Source organism: Lepidochelys kempii, chromosome 4, assembly GCF_965140285.1.
Source record: "Lepidochelys kempii isolate rLepKem1 chromosome 4, rLepKem1.hap1, whole genome shotgun sequence".
NCBI classification, from domain to species: Eukaryota; Metazoa; Chordata; order Testudines; family Cheloniidae; genus Lepidochelys; species Lepidochelys kempii.
Genome location: NC_136383.1, coordinates 121,704,121 through 121,720,943, shown reverse-complemented (window position 1 = coordinate 121,720,943; position 16,823 = coordinate 121,704,121). Strand labels below are relative to the sequence as shown.

The 16,823-nt window shown below is 39.9% G+C and overlaps 1 protein-coding gene across 7 annotated transcripts in view; it reads left to right on the top strand.

Annotated features, from left to right (window-relative positions):
• HTT (huntingtin) overlaps positions 1-16,823 on the top strand; it is a 182,417-nt gene that overhangs the window by 5,482 nt on the left and 160,112 nt on the right. For 6 of the 7 annotated variants that reach the window (XM_073342649.2, XM_073342651.2, XM_073342648.2 and 3 more), the window contains exons 2-6: positions 1,633-1,716; positions 4,700-4,820; positions 7,606-7,665; positions 14,187-14,266; positions 16,550-16,688. In XM_073342649.2, coding sequence (XP_073198750.1) covers positions 1,633-1,716; positions 4,700-4,820; positions 7,606-7,665; positions 14,187-14,266; positions 16,550-16,688 — 484 coding nt within the window. The remainder of the gene's footprint in view (positions 1-1,632; positions 1,717-4,699; positions 4,821-7,605; positions 7,666-14,186; positions 14,267-16,549; positions 16,689-16,823) is intronic. The other variant, XM_073342650.2, reaches the window with a different exon arrangement.

Genomic DNA, 16,823 nt, shown 5'->3' with positions numbered 1-16,823 from the left:
CTGACAAGAAATAGGTAGCTGAAATTTTTGTGTCACTGTAGAAACTAATTGTTACAAATTTGGTTAGAGACATGCTGTCAACTTTAAAATCTTACCAAGGTAAAAGTAGTTTTTTAGGTACTACCTGCTTCTACCAATTTTTGTCATTCTCCATTCACAACTTCTCTTCTTCAAAATGCCACAGAAAACCTAACTTTGAATTTCCTGACCTTAATATCTAAAATCTCAACATAACGATTGCATCAGTATAACTTATTACATTTAATATAGTTTCTCTTTTTCAGTGAGGGGTTCAACTTTTGTATTGTGATTTACTTCAGTACATCTTAGTGGCAAGGCAATTACATTTTTATGCAAAAAGACAAATTAGTATTCTGAAAGTGAGAGCTTGCTCTTCGTGTGTATTTTATCTTTTAGCCTTGTTTGCGGTTTATATGAAAATCTACCAACGTCATATATGATTGGATGGGGAAGTAAGATGAATCTGGCTTTTTGGACTACAATTTCCTAGAATGTCTCTTGTTGGCAGTCTGTGCTTTCTCATTTTGATAGTGTTGTACTGAACTGCAAAAAATAGAAATATACTTCATTTTATATATCTATGAATCTGTTTTACTGAGACTTTCTGTCTACCCTTGCTTTCCAAATGCTTAATCAACCAATATAATTTTGCCTGAATTTTTGTCATTTGCTCAAACAGTTGTGTAATGTATGATCAGTGCAGCTAGCTTATAAACAAGGTGCGGGAAACTAGCAAGTCAGTGTGGCATACTAGATAGGAACACTGCACTGTGAGAGTTAGGGACTCAGGGTTACACTTTTTGATTCTGCAGCTAACTTTCTATGAGACCTTGTTTCCCTTACCACTCTTGATCTGTCTTGTCTCTTTATATTGTAAACTCTTTGGGGCTGGTAGAGGATTTCACGATAGAAAAAAGTAATTAACGCAATACTGTGCCTCAGTTTCTCATAATCCGGAAGTGCCAGTATGGTACAATGACTTCTATCTCCTTCAGGTAAAATGTGGTTGATTTTAATGCCACTTATGGGCTTCATAGGGAGTTCTGATCCGCTTTCTTTGGCTGGAATGGATGCTAGCTGTGATGCACGTCTGTAAGAGTGCTGTGTTTTAAAATAGAGACAAATTGAGGCTAAGGTGGCAGGGAGAGGGAGGAAGGGAGATCAGTCTTTGGGGTTGTTATAAGGCTATTGAATGACAAAACTTTTGTCTTTCAGAGGTGTTAAATACCCTTCTTCCCCCCCTCCGACCCCCCGAAAGATTTGCTGATGACAAGCGCCAGTGTGAACTGTGCGCTCCTGCTGACAACGCAAATGCCTCTCGTTGGGGGGTGGAAGTTTTTTATCGGCAGGAAAGCCGACAAACAGCAGCTACGCAGTACGACTTTTAGCGACACGGCTGTAGTGACACAGCCATGTCACTAAGAGCTGTGTAGTGTAGACATTACCGTATTCATTTAGGCTATGTTGGCAAATAAAATAGCTGACTGTGTATCTGTCAGACTTGAATTACAGTAAGGAATGCAGTATTTAAGTTGTCATACCACACAAACTAACAGTGATTGGTTTGACATGTTTGGATTTATTCAAAGTACATTCTCTTCTTAATTTTAGAAAAAAAGAACTTTCAACTACCAAGAAAGATCGAGTGAATCACTGCCTGACAATATGTGAAAACATAGTTGCTCAGTCTCTAAGGTAATAAAACGTTATTTCTGAACTCATTTTATTAATGTTGGTAAAGTTACTTTAACTTTTTATGGCTTTCTCATTTTAATTGATCTTTAATTCTAAATGTTGAACGTACTCTTTTAAACAGGACATTTAAGGGCTTGAAAAATTTACCAAGCAGACTCTCTGGAGGACCAAACCGATTATCCAAAGGTTGTTATGAGACCTTGCTATAACTGAGGTCCAGGAGAAATGCCCTGGTGAAAACCCTAGTCCTCCAGTTTTCTTCAGCTACTGGGAAGGTGCTGAGATTTCTACCTTGAGTTAGTCCCCAGATTCTGCTTGGGAGCTTAATCTTTCATATCACTCAGTTTGGCTTACTTACAATTTGAATTTGTTCCTGTATAGGTGCAAGCATGCAGAAATTACATCTCTTTTCTCTCCTTCAGGGCCTGCTGGCCTTGCAAGAACTACACTTTGCCCTTATTATATTCCTCCAACTTCCATCCTTTGTCTCATTCTCCCCAGTGTCTCTGTCTCAGCTGCATTTGGTGGCATTCTCAAGGAACAGCGTGAAAGTGACATGGTTCTTGACAGTTTCATTGTTTCCCAATGACTTCTTTATAGCAATATTTACTTAGGTTGTAAGCTGTTTGGAGAATATGCTGTCTCTTATTGCGTGTGCGGTCCTAGCATGATGACCACTGATTGGGGCCTCAAGCCTTTTCCACGGTATAAGTATGATTAATAATATAATAGTATAGGAATTGACCAGGTCTTTTTCATTCAGATGTTGCTTGGCAGGGGTAAGAGAGTAGTATGGGCACTGGAACTGTATATGTGCAGACTCCAAAGAAAACACTGCTTTAATTTACTTTCGTTTCCCGTTTAGTGACTTCATTTTTTAAAATGAAAGCTTAAGCTCTGCAATTAAGAAATTGGCTTAGGGCCCACACTTGTCAGACCCTTTTTAGTTGTCTCACATTGGACATCGAAAATTTGTAATTGCTCTGAAAAAATCTTGGCCCAAATATATACTTGTTTACTGTTTGTTTATTCGTTGCATTTCCCTAAGATCAGAGTGAAGCTATACTTTGGACCAGATCCTGCATGTGGTTCCAGTGACAGGATTTGGGTCTTCGTTTGTAGTTGGTGTTGACAAAACTGCAGGCAAAGTAAACTCCTTGGGGCAGGGATGGTCTTTCTGTTCTGGTTGTACAGCACCTAACACATTAGAAACCTGGTGCATAACTAGGGCTCATAGGTAGTACGGTAATAACATCCATGACAATCTTTTCAGTGTCTTTAAAAAAAAGTTCTGTGTAAATATTTTTGTTCACATTTAATTATTTTCGCAATTTGGTCCTACGCTATTTGACAGTACCCTTGAATGTTATACAGTAAGGTGAAATAAGTTTTATTTTTGAAACAATATCTTGTAAAAAAAAATACAGAATATTGATCAAAAGTATAGTTTCATCTTAAAGGATTACATTTTAAATATGAGTTTGGCAAATACATAACTTCTGTGTAATTTTTGCCATGCATTTCTGTTGCTTACAAACTTGGGCTAAAATTGTCTACTACATGTTAATATTCATTTAATAATTTAATAGAGAAGGTAGAGTTTAGTCTATTAACTTTAAATGCTGTATAGATTTTGTTTGAATTACCATGGTTTTTTGCCCTTCTGACTTTAACTTGATATGTTGCCTTCCCTGAGAAAGGTGGGGAGACAGATGAATATCTGCTTGTCAGCTAATGTTGCTAACAAGAGTTAGCTAAAGCCACTCTTGGTAAAATAATCCTAGCCATTGGTAAGCAGTTGACAAATCCCAAAGGAAGTATTTTTTGCCTATATTAGACTCATCTACAGCTCCCTTTACCATAATATCTGAGCAGCTCACAATCTCTCTCTCTTTTTTTTTTTTTTTAATGTGGTTATCCGTACAACATTTCTGTGAGGTAGAGAAGTACTTTTATCTCCATTTTAAAAATGAGGAACTGAGGCTTGAGTGACTTACCCCAGTTACACAGGCAGTCTGTGGTTGAGCATGGAAAAGAACCAGGACTGACATGTCCCAGGCAAATGGCCTTGATCAGTGAACTATCTTTCCTTTCACATTTTTGTGTGTGACTTATACACCTGCTTGGATTCTGAATGTAAGAGTCTTCATTGCTCTTTTATGGGGTTTTGGGGAATTATTCATTGAATTTAATGTGAAGAAAACATTTTTACAGAATCAGAAGAATTCTTTGAAAATATCCCATTAAAATTGCAGAATTCTAGAGAAGAATAAAAAGTACGCATGTTCTTAAATTTTCCAGAGTGGTTCAAATCCAAGTTTGATTTGTAAAATTATGATGAATACATCTGTTCCTGCACTACATCTACTAGCTTATCCTTACGATGAGGAATAGGGGAAAAAAAAAGTTTTGCTTGCCCCAGGTAATCTGTGTTGTATTTTGGAAGGCTGCTTTAAAGAAATTAGTCTCATGGAGGAATGCTCCCTGGATTCTAAATAATATGTCTTTGCAATTTAGAGTGAGCTTTGCAATCAATATGCTGGTTTTTGGGATGTACACCAAGTGCCGTGCTTTGTTGTTTATGCTGGTTCAGTAAGAGCAGTTTACACACACTTCTGATGTAGTGGGAGACTCTGGTGCAAGGACTGTGTCTTCTGAGCATTGGAATGCTGTATTGCTTTAACATATTGTATGTAAGATGCAGGGTCATCCTGGGGTGAAAAGAGAATGGGTGACAACTCCAGTTATAAGTAAACAATATGATGCTATATTGACCCGTCTCACATTCAGAATATTTGGCATGGGAAATTCAATTCAATTGCAAAAGGACATTTGTAATATTATTTTATTTCCAAACCATGTCAACAGGAAAAGTGAAAACTATAAATATGGACTCCAGTCTTCAGCCTGTCTTCACAAAGAGTAATATTCATTTAACTTTTCATAGTGTACTTTTTAACGTTAACTTTTTTTTTAAACTTAGGAATTCTCCGGAATTTCAGAAACTGCTTGGTATTGCTATGGAACTCTTTCTTCTCTGCAGTGATGATGCAGAGTCTGATGTCAGGATGGTTGCTGATGAATGTCTCAATAAAGTTATAAAAGTAAGAATTATGTAATGTATGTTTTTTATCATATATCTTTCTTTAATACATTGTTCTATATGAAGTTAAATTGATATTATTCATTTCATCATCTGTTTCCCTGGTTCTTGACATTTCTCTTAACACATTGAGAGCTCAAGTATGCTTGCTAACCTTGCTTATCACCAAGCTCAACACATTCCTTAAGAACAAAAGAAAAATATCATTAGATGTAAGAGACTTTCTAATATACTGTTGGCACTGTTTCTTTACTTTGATCCTTTCAGGCCAAAAGGCTTCTAATGATAAGGGTAGTTAAGCTCTGGAATAGGCTTCCAAGGAAGGTTGTGGATTCCCCATCACTGGACAATTTAAGAACAGCTTTGATAAACACCTGTCAGGGATGATCTAGGTATACATGGTCCTGCCTCAGTGCAGGGGGTTGTACTTTGACCTCTCAAGGTCCCTTCTAGCCCTGTATGTATGTGATTCTGTGAAAGTGATGAAAAGCTGAGCTTCTGAGGAGGGAGAGGGTCTGCAGAGGAGAGGGTTGTTAACTTGGTCCCCAAGGCTAAGCTGGACCTGCCCAACTACTTGAAGGAAATACTAAGCTTAGCTAAAACTGTATATGTTGCGGTTTTTGTTGTTGACCTTTTTCTCTGTTGTGTCCTATGGGTAAATAAATGTTACTTGATTCTGAATAAGCTTCTTCTGTGACTGCATTCTTGGACTGGTCTAGACTCCCAGAGGAAAGTCTAAGCATGGGCTATAACCTAGCTAGCCCTGCTAAGACTACAGTTGGCAAATGAATACTGTAATTTGATGACCCAGTCAGAGTGGGGGGTGAATCATGGGATTCCACCATGAGAGAGGTGTGGATGTGTTATGCTATACAAAGTACATGGGATCTTTTATAAGAGAGAAGGCAAATATGCCATCTTTATTTAAAATACAACAGTTAGCATATGCTTTTCAGTCACATCGCTCGCACACATGCACACGCACCCCCACCCTGCAGATGGTCTTTATAGTTACTGGTCTGTTGTAGCTCAAGTCAATCTAATGGCCAGTTGGTGAGGAGCTCGGCTCTGTCTGTTGTGATCCGATGCTCCGAGGCTTTGCAGGACTGAACCCAGAGTTCCTTGGCAAAACATCCCAACTTTATAGTTGTAAATTTCCATTTGAGTCCATGCATTTTGCAATGTCATCCTGTAATCATTAGTCCTTAAGTGGTGTTAATCTTGGGGTTTTCTGCTGTTATCATTTTATGGTTATTGTCGGGCTTCCCATCGTTATCTCCTATTTGTTGCCTTGCCTTCAGGGGTGCCTGCCTCACCTCTGAGGTCCTCAGTGCTGCTAACATGTTTAGCCTTGGATACAATGGATATTTTCTGATTGTCTGCTGGTGTTTCCAAGTCTCTCACTTTTTCTTGACCATCTGGACATTTGTGATGGCTTTCACACCTTCTCTTTTCCTGATGCATGCATTCCTCATTCACACAAACAGTCTCTCACAGAAACCTTCAAAAGTATACAGAATACATTGTAAATTAAGTCTTGCTAAATCTTATAACTAAAACAGTTCACATTGGGGCTTTAGGCCCTCAACATTTCTCTAATTTATTTATCGTAGACACAATACCAAATCCTGTCTTTTACTTACTAAACCTTAAAACAAAGAAATGTATATTTAACTAGAATGCCTAATTTGTAATACATATAGGAAACCATAGTAGACATTATAACTTATCCTAAAACAAAAGGGTGACCATAATCAGTCATACAGATTGTTCTGGTCTCTCCCTGCCTTAACATCAGTACAGACACTGGCAATCTGTCAGATGCATTCCTACCAATGACCCAGAGGGTCATTTCTTTCTGCTATTCAAAAAGGGTGGCTGGTAAAATGAAATCAAGACATACATTAGTACCTCTACTCTTATAGTACAATTATAAAATCCTGCTCTTACAGATGTTGGCCTGTAACTTGGAAAGAATTGCGATGGAGAGCTTGAGTGGAGGGTCAAAAGTACATCTCACTCTGTAACCTTAACAGCAATTAAGTAGAATTTCTTTCTTATTGTTGTAATAAACTAAAAATAAGTCCTTTATCATGACCCTTGTTATAATGGGTTTATAAACTAATTATGATTTTGAAATGAATATATGGGTAAAACAGATTTAGAATTGGTGCCTCGTAATGTGTAATCTTTAATGGCAATGCCTTCAAGAATTAAGTTTTAATTTGTTTTATGCCTTGCAAAATCAGCCTGCTTCAGATAACTAGCATTGGATTTGATCTTGTAAGCTGCCAAACACTTTAGATTTCCATCTAAGTTGATAGAAGTTGAAGCAACTGTTCACTGTGTAGGATAGGGCTGCTGGCTTTTCCTTAAGATATTTGTCTTCAATAGCAAACATCCATCACGACTGTGTGTAAGCAGTTCCTAGATAAGTTAGGTTTTCATGACAAGGGAACTAATAGACTTGATGGAGTCTTCTACTCTTTTCCCTTCCTTTGTGTTGGAGACTCTTTTTGAGATGAATAGTGTTTTCCCCCTTTTGTCTCTTTCCTTCCCTCTTCCTCTTTGGCTGTGATACAAAGCTTTCTCAAAAAGGAGAGTCTTGCAGCATCTAACACTTGCTACTCTCCTCCTGCAAACCCCCCCCCCCCAATAAAAAATAAAAGAGCATTTGGTCAGATTGCCTAGTACTTTCAGAAGCTGTTCCAGTACAAAGGTAACCTTTTTGGCTGAAAATCACAGTCTGCTATGGTACAATAAACTCCGTTTGCATTTTGTTACAGGCTTTGATGGATTCTAACCTTCCTAGGTTACAGTTAGAACTCTATAAAGAAATTAAAAAGGTGAGTGTAGGTCTTCCCTTTTATCTTTTTGGACATGTCTGATATTTAATATTTTTAAGTATTCTGTTAGATTATTGTTATATATTGATCTGTGAAGTGATTTTTTGTTTTTAAAGTGTAAATTTCTCTTTGACATTTGAGCTGCTGCAAGAGCTGTGTTTACTGGCTTTTTAATGTATATTTTTGTATGTGTGGATGTTAAACATAAAAATGTCCCTTGTTAACAGCTGCTCAGGTGACGTGCATCTCCATATAGCATGGCAAACACGTTTCTTACCACTGAAGGCTACACTTGTATTATATATGCAAGCTAATTATTTTAGTCGGTGGTACCTTCTGTAGCAGGTGCTTGTAAAATAAGGAAGAAGAAATCAATCAAATGTTAAATGCAGAACACTGTATCATTGGGTGACTGCTTACAGCACCTGTGAAGACATACACATGAAGCGAATTTATAGCGGAACCAATATTATCATTAATCATTTCTAACACATTGTTAATGCTTTTTATATATTTCTTATGGGAGGAAGGGGAAATATAACTCACTGGAATAGTGTTCAGGAGAGACAGAAGTTCTATTCAGGACTTCAGCAGCTCTTCTCTGCTGAAGACTAAAACACCCTGTGGAACCCCATGCAAGTCTCTCATTATTGGCCATGTTATATGTAGGTGCTCTTGCATCTTGACCAGCACTATGAGTAAAAAATAAACCCTATTACCTTTATTAGTTTAAAAAAACCCCAAAAAACTTGAGATATTCCTTCTAAGGAGACTCTCCCAGTATGAAAGGATTTTATGTGTATTGAGATGTTGTTGTTCCACTTTCCTCCTAACCTATGCTATTAATGACGTGTGAATATCAATCTTGTCTACAGGGATAGATTATAGACACACAAAAAGAGAAGGGAAAAATGTGTTTAAACTGAAGTTTGAAACACTCCCATCTGTTCTTTGAGTAGATGCAGCCATGTATTACACTTGTACTTTCGTTGCACTGGAGCTGGAGAATTTTGACTAGCAGTACCCACGTACGTGTGTGTGTCTGTGTGTGCCGTAGCACCTTCCCCCACCCTCTCTGCGCGATATGAGGTGTTGCCGTCCCGACCCTCTTCAGTTCCTTCTTACTGCCTGTGGCTGGAGTTGGAGCTCTGTATGCTTTTCACCTCACAAGCCCTCGATTTTTAGTGACTTTTGCTAGTTGTATGTAGTTAATTAGTACCCTTAGTGTAGCACTTGTTAGATTGGTATTAGTTAGCTTAAGTATTTCTGTGGTGATCTCCTCATCAGGGTTTAAACATTGTCCATCGTGGGGGGGAGCGATCCCCACATGTGGTGCTTGTGCTTAGGAGAGAAGCCCATGTCAAGGAGTGGAGTTTAATTTGCAAATAGTTCACCAAATAGACTCAGGTGGCAAGGGATCTTTGTCTAAAGCAGCACGAACAGGCCGTGTAGTCTGCTTCAGCACCAACGCCTTCAACAGATTGGAGGTCACCCTGGGTTCTGAAAGTGCTGCTGCTTTGTCCTCTGGAGCTGGCACCTTTCTGAAGAGATGGAGGAGTTGTTCCCTGTCAAGTGTGCCAAGGAAAAGGTCACATCTAGTCTAGATCCTGTGGGGACCCATCTCTCTCCTCCAGAAGTGTGGATTGGCATAGTGTGAATGCCAGTGCGTGGGAGGGAGTGGGTCCTGTCAGCCACTCCCCAGTGCTATGTGGGGAGGTCAGAGCTTGACTCCGGTTCTGGTCCCAGGGTGTCAGTTGAGTTTGATCCTGATGAAGGTATCGGCTGTTTCTGTGCCATGAGTGTATCAGTGTGTGACATTGACATGAACTGGGATCGTATAGATCATTGTTGCAACCAAAGTCCTGTAGTGGCACCAAATCTTGTATAAAGGGGGTCAAATAGGGGGTGTAAGACAAGGTTATGGTTTGTTGGTTATGTTATATGTATATGTGTATCATTTTTGTAGTTGAAGTTATGAATATTGGCTCTATACTGTCTGTATTTCAAACATATGCTATGCTTCTGGGTGACACCCCAGACAAGTTGGTGTCAGCTCTGCCTAGCCTGCTTGATGGCCCATTAAGGACCATCAGCTATACAATTGACCAATTGAGAGAAGGCAGATACACCTTGTGACATGCAGGGGCATGCCTACGGACAGAACTCTGAGGTTTTTCCATGCCATTTGATGGACAGCTTGTCTGTGGGGGAAAAAGACCACCTGAAAAGAGAATATAAAAAGCTGCTGCAGCTCCTCCATCTTGTCTTCAATCCTGCTTCTTGCTTCTGGAGGCACTTCGCTACAAACAGAAGCTCTACACAAAGAACTGAAGACCCATCCCAGCTATGCATGTACTCCAGAGACTTGATTTGAACCTGCAGTTTATTCAATCACTGCTACAAGCCTGAACCAAGAATTTTGCCGTTACTGTATGTAATTGATTCCATTTAACCAATTTTAGCTCTCATCTATATCTGTTTCCTTTTATGAATAAACCTTTAGATTTTAGATTCTAAAGGATTGGCAACAGCATGATTTGTGGGTAAGATCTGATTTGTATATTGACCTGGGTCTGGGGCTTGGTCCTTTGGGATCGAGAGAACCTTTTTTCTTTTACTGGGGTATCGGTTTTCATAACCATTCATCCCCATTATGAGTGGCACTGGTGTGATACTGGGAAATTGGAGTGTCTAAGGGAATTGCTTGTGTGACTTGTGGTTAGCCAGTGGGGTAAAACCAAAGTCTCCTCTGGCTGGCTGGTTTGGTTTGCCTTGGTGTGCAGAAGAACCCCAGCCTTGGGCTGTAACTGGTCTGCTTGAAGAAATTTGGTCTGAATTGGCACTCTGTTTGGTCACACCAGAACCAGCATCGTTACACAGTGGCAACAGACTTTTTCTGCCTCTCTATTGTGACCTCTCCCTTGGTTCAGGAATTTTCCAGGGCTGTGTCCTTTATAGCCCCTTTGGCTGGGTGGGCTGCTGAACCTGTGGGTCAGTCAACACTATGCCCCGATGTTTCCCTTTTGCAGTTGGTGGAAGTGGGGCTCAGCACAAGGGATCTCCTCAGCACCAGGAGCTTCTTCAGCACCCCTATGGCCAGTGCCATCAGTGTTACCATGGAAGCACTCACCTGTTCTTTGGTATCATCAGCTACCTTTGTACCACTGCTGACTTTTGGTCAATACAGCTTTCAGCATCAGACCCGACAGTTCGCACCAGCTCCCTCTTCATTCTGGGCTACAGATCAGTCGGACTGGAGTCATGGTTGGCTCCAACATTATCCTCTGAAGTTCAGGATTCTTCAGTGTCTGGGTTGGAATCTTCCTTCTCTCACTCTCTACCTGACCCACATCGGGAGCTGTTCATGGAGCGCTGTGGGTACAAGGTTGGTGCCCGTCTCATGGTCAGGACAGGAGTCCTTGGCATGGCTCCCACTGACCACCAAAGTCCTATCCATACCATTGGCCTCCATGGGATGCTCCTCGGTCTCTGAGGTCCCACTCCACATCTTGCTTGAAGGCGAGATCACCGTCCAGGTCTGTGGCAGTGACTGTCAATCTATTACAGGCCCAGGCACTGGTGAGCCTTCCCTTCTCTCAGCCTCCACAATTGTCCGATCCAGGTCTGTCTGTCCTGGAAGAGGATCCGGCTCTGGCACAGTTAACCGCTTCATCTTCATCCCATGATTGGTTCTGTGGTTCCTGGCTCTTCCTCTCCTTGTACCAGAGATTTCAAGGCAACCAGAACCTTTTGCAGCACATGGTTGCGTCCCTGGGTATTCAAGTGGAGTTCCTGCAGGAGAACACCCATAAGTTATTGGATATCCTGCAGCTGTCTGCCGCTGGGAGAGTTGCCTTCCCTATTAACGATGTGCTCCTTGAGCCTGCTAAGGTCCTCTGGAGCATGCTGGATTTGGTATTGCCTGCAGCAAAGCACATGGATAAATGGTATTTGATTCCAGTGCAGAGATTTGAGAGATTCCATCCAGCCCCAAATTCCCTGATCGTAACTGGTGAACAGGTAGGGCCCAGTAGGGCAGATTTAAGTCCATTCCCGCAAGGATAGGGACTCAAAATGAATAGACCTGATGTGTAGGAAGATTTATTCCACATTTTCCTTGCAGATGCAGATTGCTATCCAGCAGGAATCAGGCTCCATTTGAGTCCCTGGCATCTTGTCCCTTTCTCCTTTTGTGTCAGACAGCTGCATTCCTGGTAGGGATAATATCCGCAAGAAGAGTGTGACACTCCTTATACAGAGTTCCCCAATGATAAAGTGACTTTACGACTACACCCAAAATTTTCAGTTTAATTTGAACTAGGTAGTATATTTACCTGTATTCTTTCTTCAGCCGCGTTCCTCTCCGGGGGAGCAGCATCTCCATATGTTAGATGTTGGGCGATGTCTAGCTTTCTATCTGGACAGGACTAAATTGTTTCATGATTTGCCTTGCCTGTTTGTCATATGAAGTTTGTATGACGGGGCAAGTGGTTTCTTCATAGACAGTCTCTAAATGGATAATGTCCTGTATCAAGACTGCATATGAAATAGCTTTGGCTAAGCCTCCTTAACGGGTGTGAGCTCATTCTACAAGAGCTTGAGGAATGTTAATAGCATTCCTCATTGACATCTCAGTACTCTACATTTTCAGGGCTGCTATGTGTTCGTTCCATACATGCATTAACGAATCATTATACCATTACTGCAGCTTCCAGGGTTGGATACAAGCTTTCCTAGGCAGTCCTGCAATCCTTGTTTAGGTAGACTCCAAGCCCTGCCTCCTGGGGTGGGTATTGCTTGTGAGTCACCTAAGTGGAATACACTACTTACTGTAACTGTGGTTCTTTGAGACACAATGTAAGTGGGTATTTCACAACCCAGCATCCATCCCCTCTGCATCGAGTATTGACTCTGGGTGTTAGGTGCAAAGGAACTTAAGGGGGTCAGGTCAGCGCCACCTCATATAGCCAGATGAAGGGCTATGGCCATGGGGTGTGAGCACCATCCCTCTTTGGGCACTGCTAGACAAAGTTATCTGGCTCTGGCATCCTGAGCATCCACACATCTAAGTGGAATACACATCTCCATCACACCTTGAAGAACCACAGTTACAGTAAATTACCATTTGTTACATTACTTTTAGACTCCAAATGCTATTTGGCAAAGGGTTTAACTTCCACTTCTAAAAAATAGAACAGATTTAAACCAATGTGTTCCCTTTATCCTGAGTCACAAGAAGCCCTGTCTAGCAGGGGCCTGTCTGCTTAAAAAAAAAAAAGCATATGGTACTCTCCCTATTTTCCATTGCTTGGTTCAGGACAATAACCCAAATTCCAAGAGGTACATAGTTTGGATTTCAGGTAAAGTTTTTACTACAGTTTTTTACAGGGTTAAGTATAATCTTGTTCCTTCAATACCACCATGATAGGCAGCTTGTATATATTCAGGAAGAATTCACACATGAGAAACCAATTCAAGAATTCTTCAGTTCAGTCTTTGATCTGTTTGGTTTCTAACATTATGGGATTCTCATGCAGTTGATATTCTTGAAAGCACTTGCTCTTAATGACCTGCTGAAGAAGAATATGAAACATCTACACATTTCAAGATGCATATAATGTAGGCATTTACTAATGTAGGCATTTATCTGTATTATTTACTAAATAATACAGATAACTTTGTCTGGAATTCTCTGGCATTTCCAGAATCCTAAGATTATATACCTTGTACTTTCAGTCTTGTCCATTTATGCTAAATTGTACTTCTGTCCTTGCAAAGAGCCCTGATTGTAGTGTCTCATATTATTAATTTAACATTGCTAAATAGTGATTTTTTTCCCCACAGTATTCAAAATTGCTTTAAAAGTTCTCCTATATGTCTTTTCTTGTGAGTTTACTGTTTTGAACCAATTCTCTTATGGATGAGGACCATACTTCAGTTAAGGTTTTGCTTTAAAAAAAAACAACAAACATACATCACCTCTCCCTCCAGCAACGTGCACATTGCAGGCTTAAATTTTAAACTGAAATGGCCCTGCCATCTTGGGCTGTGGAGTGAAGCCTGAATTTATGACTCTTGTCCCAGAGCTAGTAAATGTTGGCACTTTATCATTCTGCCGTTGTGCTGTGTGATGCAGGAGGGGAAACAAGGAGCAAGAACAATCTGCTGTTACCTGTGACTGGACGCTTTCTTATCACTGAAGTTGATCTTGGCAGAGCTATTCACTTGCATATGACTACCTCCTCTGGTCCCTATTTTTGACCACTTGATAAAACGCCAGGAAGAGACTAAAAAATTGTGCTTTTTAGAACACATTTTTATGTTCCTTTTCAGCAAGGCAAGAGTTTATTTTAATTTCACTTCCTGTCTGGAAGCCATAGTCAGATTTACAAGCATGAGATGTTAGGTAATTGAATCTCTTTTGTAGTTAAAATCCATATACAGTCAAAATCACTTTATCCAGTTTTAAAGGATGTTTGTGAGTGCTGATATGTAACAAACTGTACATTCGATCTATCTAGAATGGTGCTTCTCGAAGCCTACGTGCTGCAGTTTGGAGGTTTGCTGAGCTTGCCCATCTAGTTCGACCTCAGAAGTGCAGGTAGGTGATTCACATTTTTGGTATGTAGAAGCACTATCTGTCTACCATATACAAACATAAAACTGAAAAAGTAAATACAATGTCACTGGTGGCAGTGCTGCTTCATAATCCAAATGGACATGTTCATTTAATAAAGCTGTTGGCTGGGATTCAGTGGGATTCCTTTATGGTCCTTTGAAATTCTATATGTTGTGCATAATTCAGTGGTATCTATTTAGCTGTATTTTTACCAGAGAATATAATTTTTAAGGTAATTTATTGACAACCCCTCCAGCCTTATTGTGTTTCACTGCATTAAATGTGTTAACTGAAAAAAATCTATGCAATATAGAGTCACACAAAATACTTTACAAAAATGATGATCCCCAGTTTTCAGATGAGGAATCCAAGTCACAGATCTGAAATAATTACTTGCCCGAGGTTACCTAAGCCACACATGGCAGAGTTATAAACTGAGGACCCAAGTCTCCTGACTTCCTGTCTTTCTGAAACTGCTAAACCACACTGCTTTCCATTCTTACCTTGTGAGCATCTTTCTATAGTTATTTCTAATAACTATTTATTATTGTATAACCCAAAGATCCCATTAAGGATTGGGGCTTTTAGCAATAATTGGGGCTTAGTAGTTGTGAGCCTACCCTAGTTGTGAGCCTAACTGAGGGAAAGTGGATGGAAGCTTATGAAATAGTCCAATCTCTATAATAACAAATGTTGATGGGGGGGCGGGGAAGTAACAAATCCAACTCAATCTGTTAAATAAAATTTGTTTAGAAAAATTTGTAAAGGTGAAAAACAGACTGACTTAATCTAAGCAAAAAGACTTAATCTAAACAAAAACTTAATCTGTGGGACTGGAAATTAATGTGCCAAAACTGGTGTGTTGGAAATTAGGCCTAATTGGTGGATATGTTAATGAAGGGATGGGTTATTACGCCCATCACTTCCTTTTGGGGTCCTTAAACAAAGAGACTTTGTGAGGAAGATTGGTGCATGCAGACATTGCCTGGCGGAGAGAAGGGGAAGGCGCGAGCTTCATCATTCTGGCTGCCACCTCCACCATTTCCTGGGACCTTGGGATCTACCATGGAACTGTTGGGCCTTCATTGTCCTGATCCTAAAAGATGCCCTGACCAGACCGGGCCAGATTACATGGCCACCCCCATTGGCTCTGATTTAAATCCCAAACACCGTCAGAGATCTGAGACTTTGTCACCCTCTTGTGTGTCGTTTTCTTCCCAACCTTATTTCTTTCTCTTCCCTATCCCTCTTCTTTTGCCTTCTGTATAAGAGTCTGGCTTAGCTGGCCAAGACGGCATATTTTACAACACTGCTGTAAGCCTGTGACCGAAAAGACAAGCAATGTCTAAACAGCCCAATGCTGGTACAAGTTTGCCAGGTCTCAAAGTAGCTAATAAAATGATGTGCATGTGTTTCTCCAGCAGTGAGGTAGCTAGTAAAAGTGAACACCAGAGATGGAAGCAGTAGTATTTTTCTATCTCTGCTGGGTTTTTTTCCTCTTCCCTTTTGTGTGCATTTGTCTTGTTTTGTCTTACAAAACAAACAAACAAAAAACAGGATTGGACTTTAATAACCGTTCCAGCCCATTGGAACTTAGTCTCTAACTTAGTCTCTTTTTTCTGGAAAGGACAGTTATTACCATCTTTGATACTATCGAAAGACTGTTAAAAAAGGTTTGTTCCTTATAAAAACTCTGTATAGCTAAAGAGAAAGGGAACAAGGGTTATGAAATGAAAGCCTTATTTAGCCCTTTACATTTCAAATGCTTTAACTGTTTTTCTTTCTTTTCTATATCTTCAATGAAATGTTAAAAAAAAAAAAAATTAATGGAGTGTTTGCCATGGTACTAAGCAGGCAGAGGTCTCTGTATACCAAAATCTGAAGCTTGTATGAAACTATTTAATGTTGGACAGTAACAGTTACGTTAACACCTTTAACACTTTGATTGTATGTAGTCTATTGAAATTAATACAACACGCCGCATTGTGTTTTGCTCTATACAAACCCTCATGAAGACAATGGTTCCTGCCCCAAAATTTTAGTTCATCGTTGTGTACTCTTTTTAATTCCTTCCACTTCTAATCACCATAATAGTGTATATGCTTGATTGCTGATATATTATATCTTTATGTATGTGTGTATATAGTATTGTTGTATAACATTCCAAGATTTAATGGGGGGTGCATTAGAAAGAATGTATCAAATGCTTATGATTAGATAATACGTTATTTGCCGAAAGAATTCTTCTTCCTGTGCTATAACTAGGCCATACTTAGTCAACCTATTGCCCTGTCTAACACGAATAAGTAAGCGGCCTGAAGAATCGGTACAAGAGACACTGGCTGCAGCAATACCAAAAATCATGGCAGCATTTGGCAACTTTGCAAATGACAATGAAATCAAGGTACAGCTGTTTTAAACTATTAAGAAACATTTATATTACACATGAGAACATAGTTAATCAACCATTAATCAGATGTTACAGACGGCAGTGTAACAGCTACCAGATTTGAATTATTAAAACATGCATTATTTATAT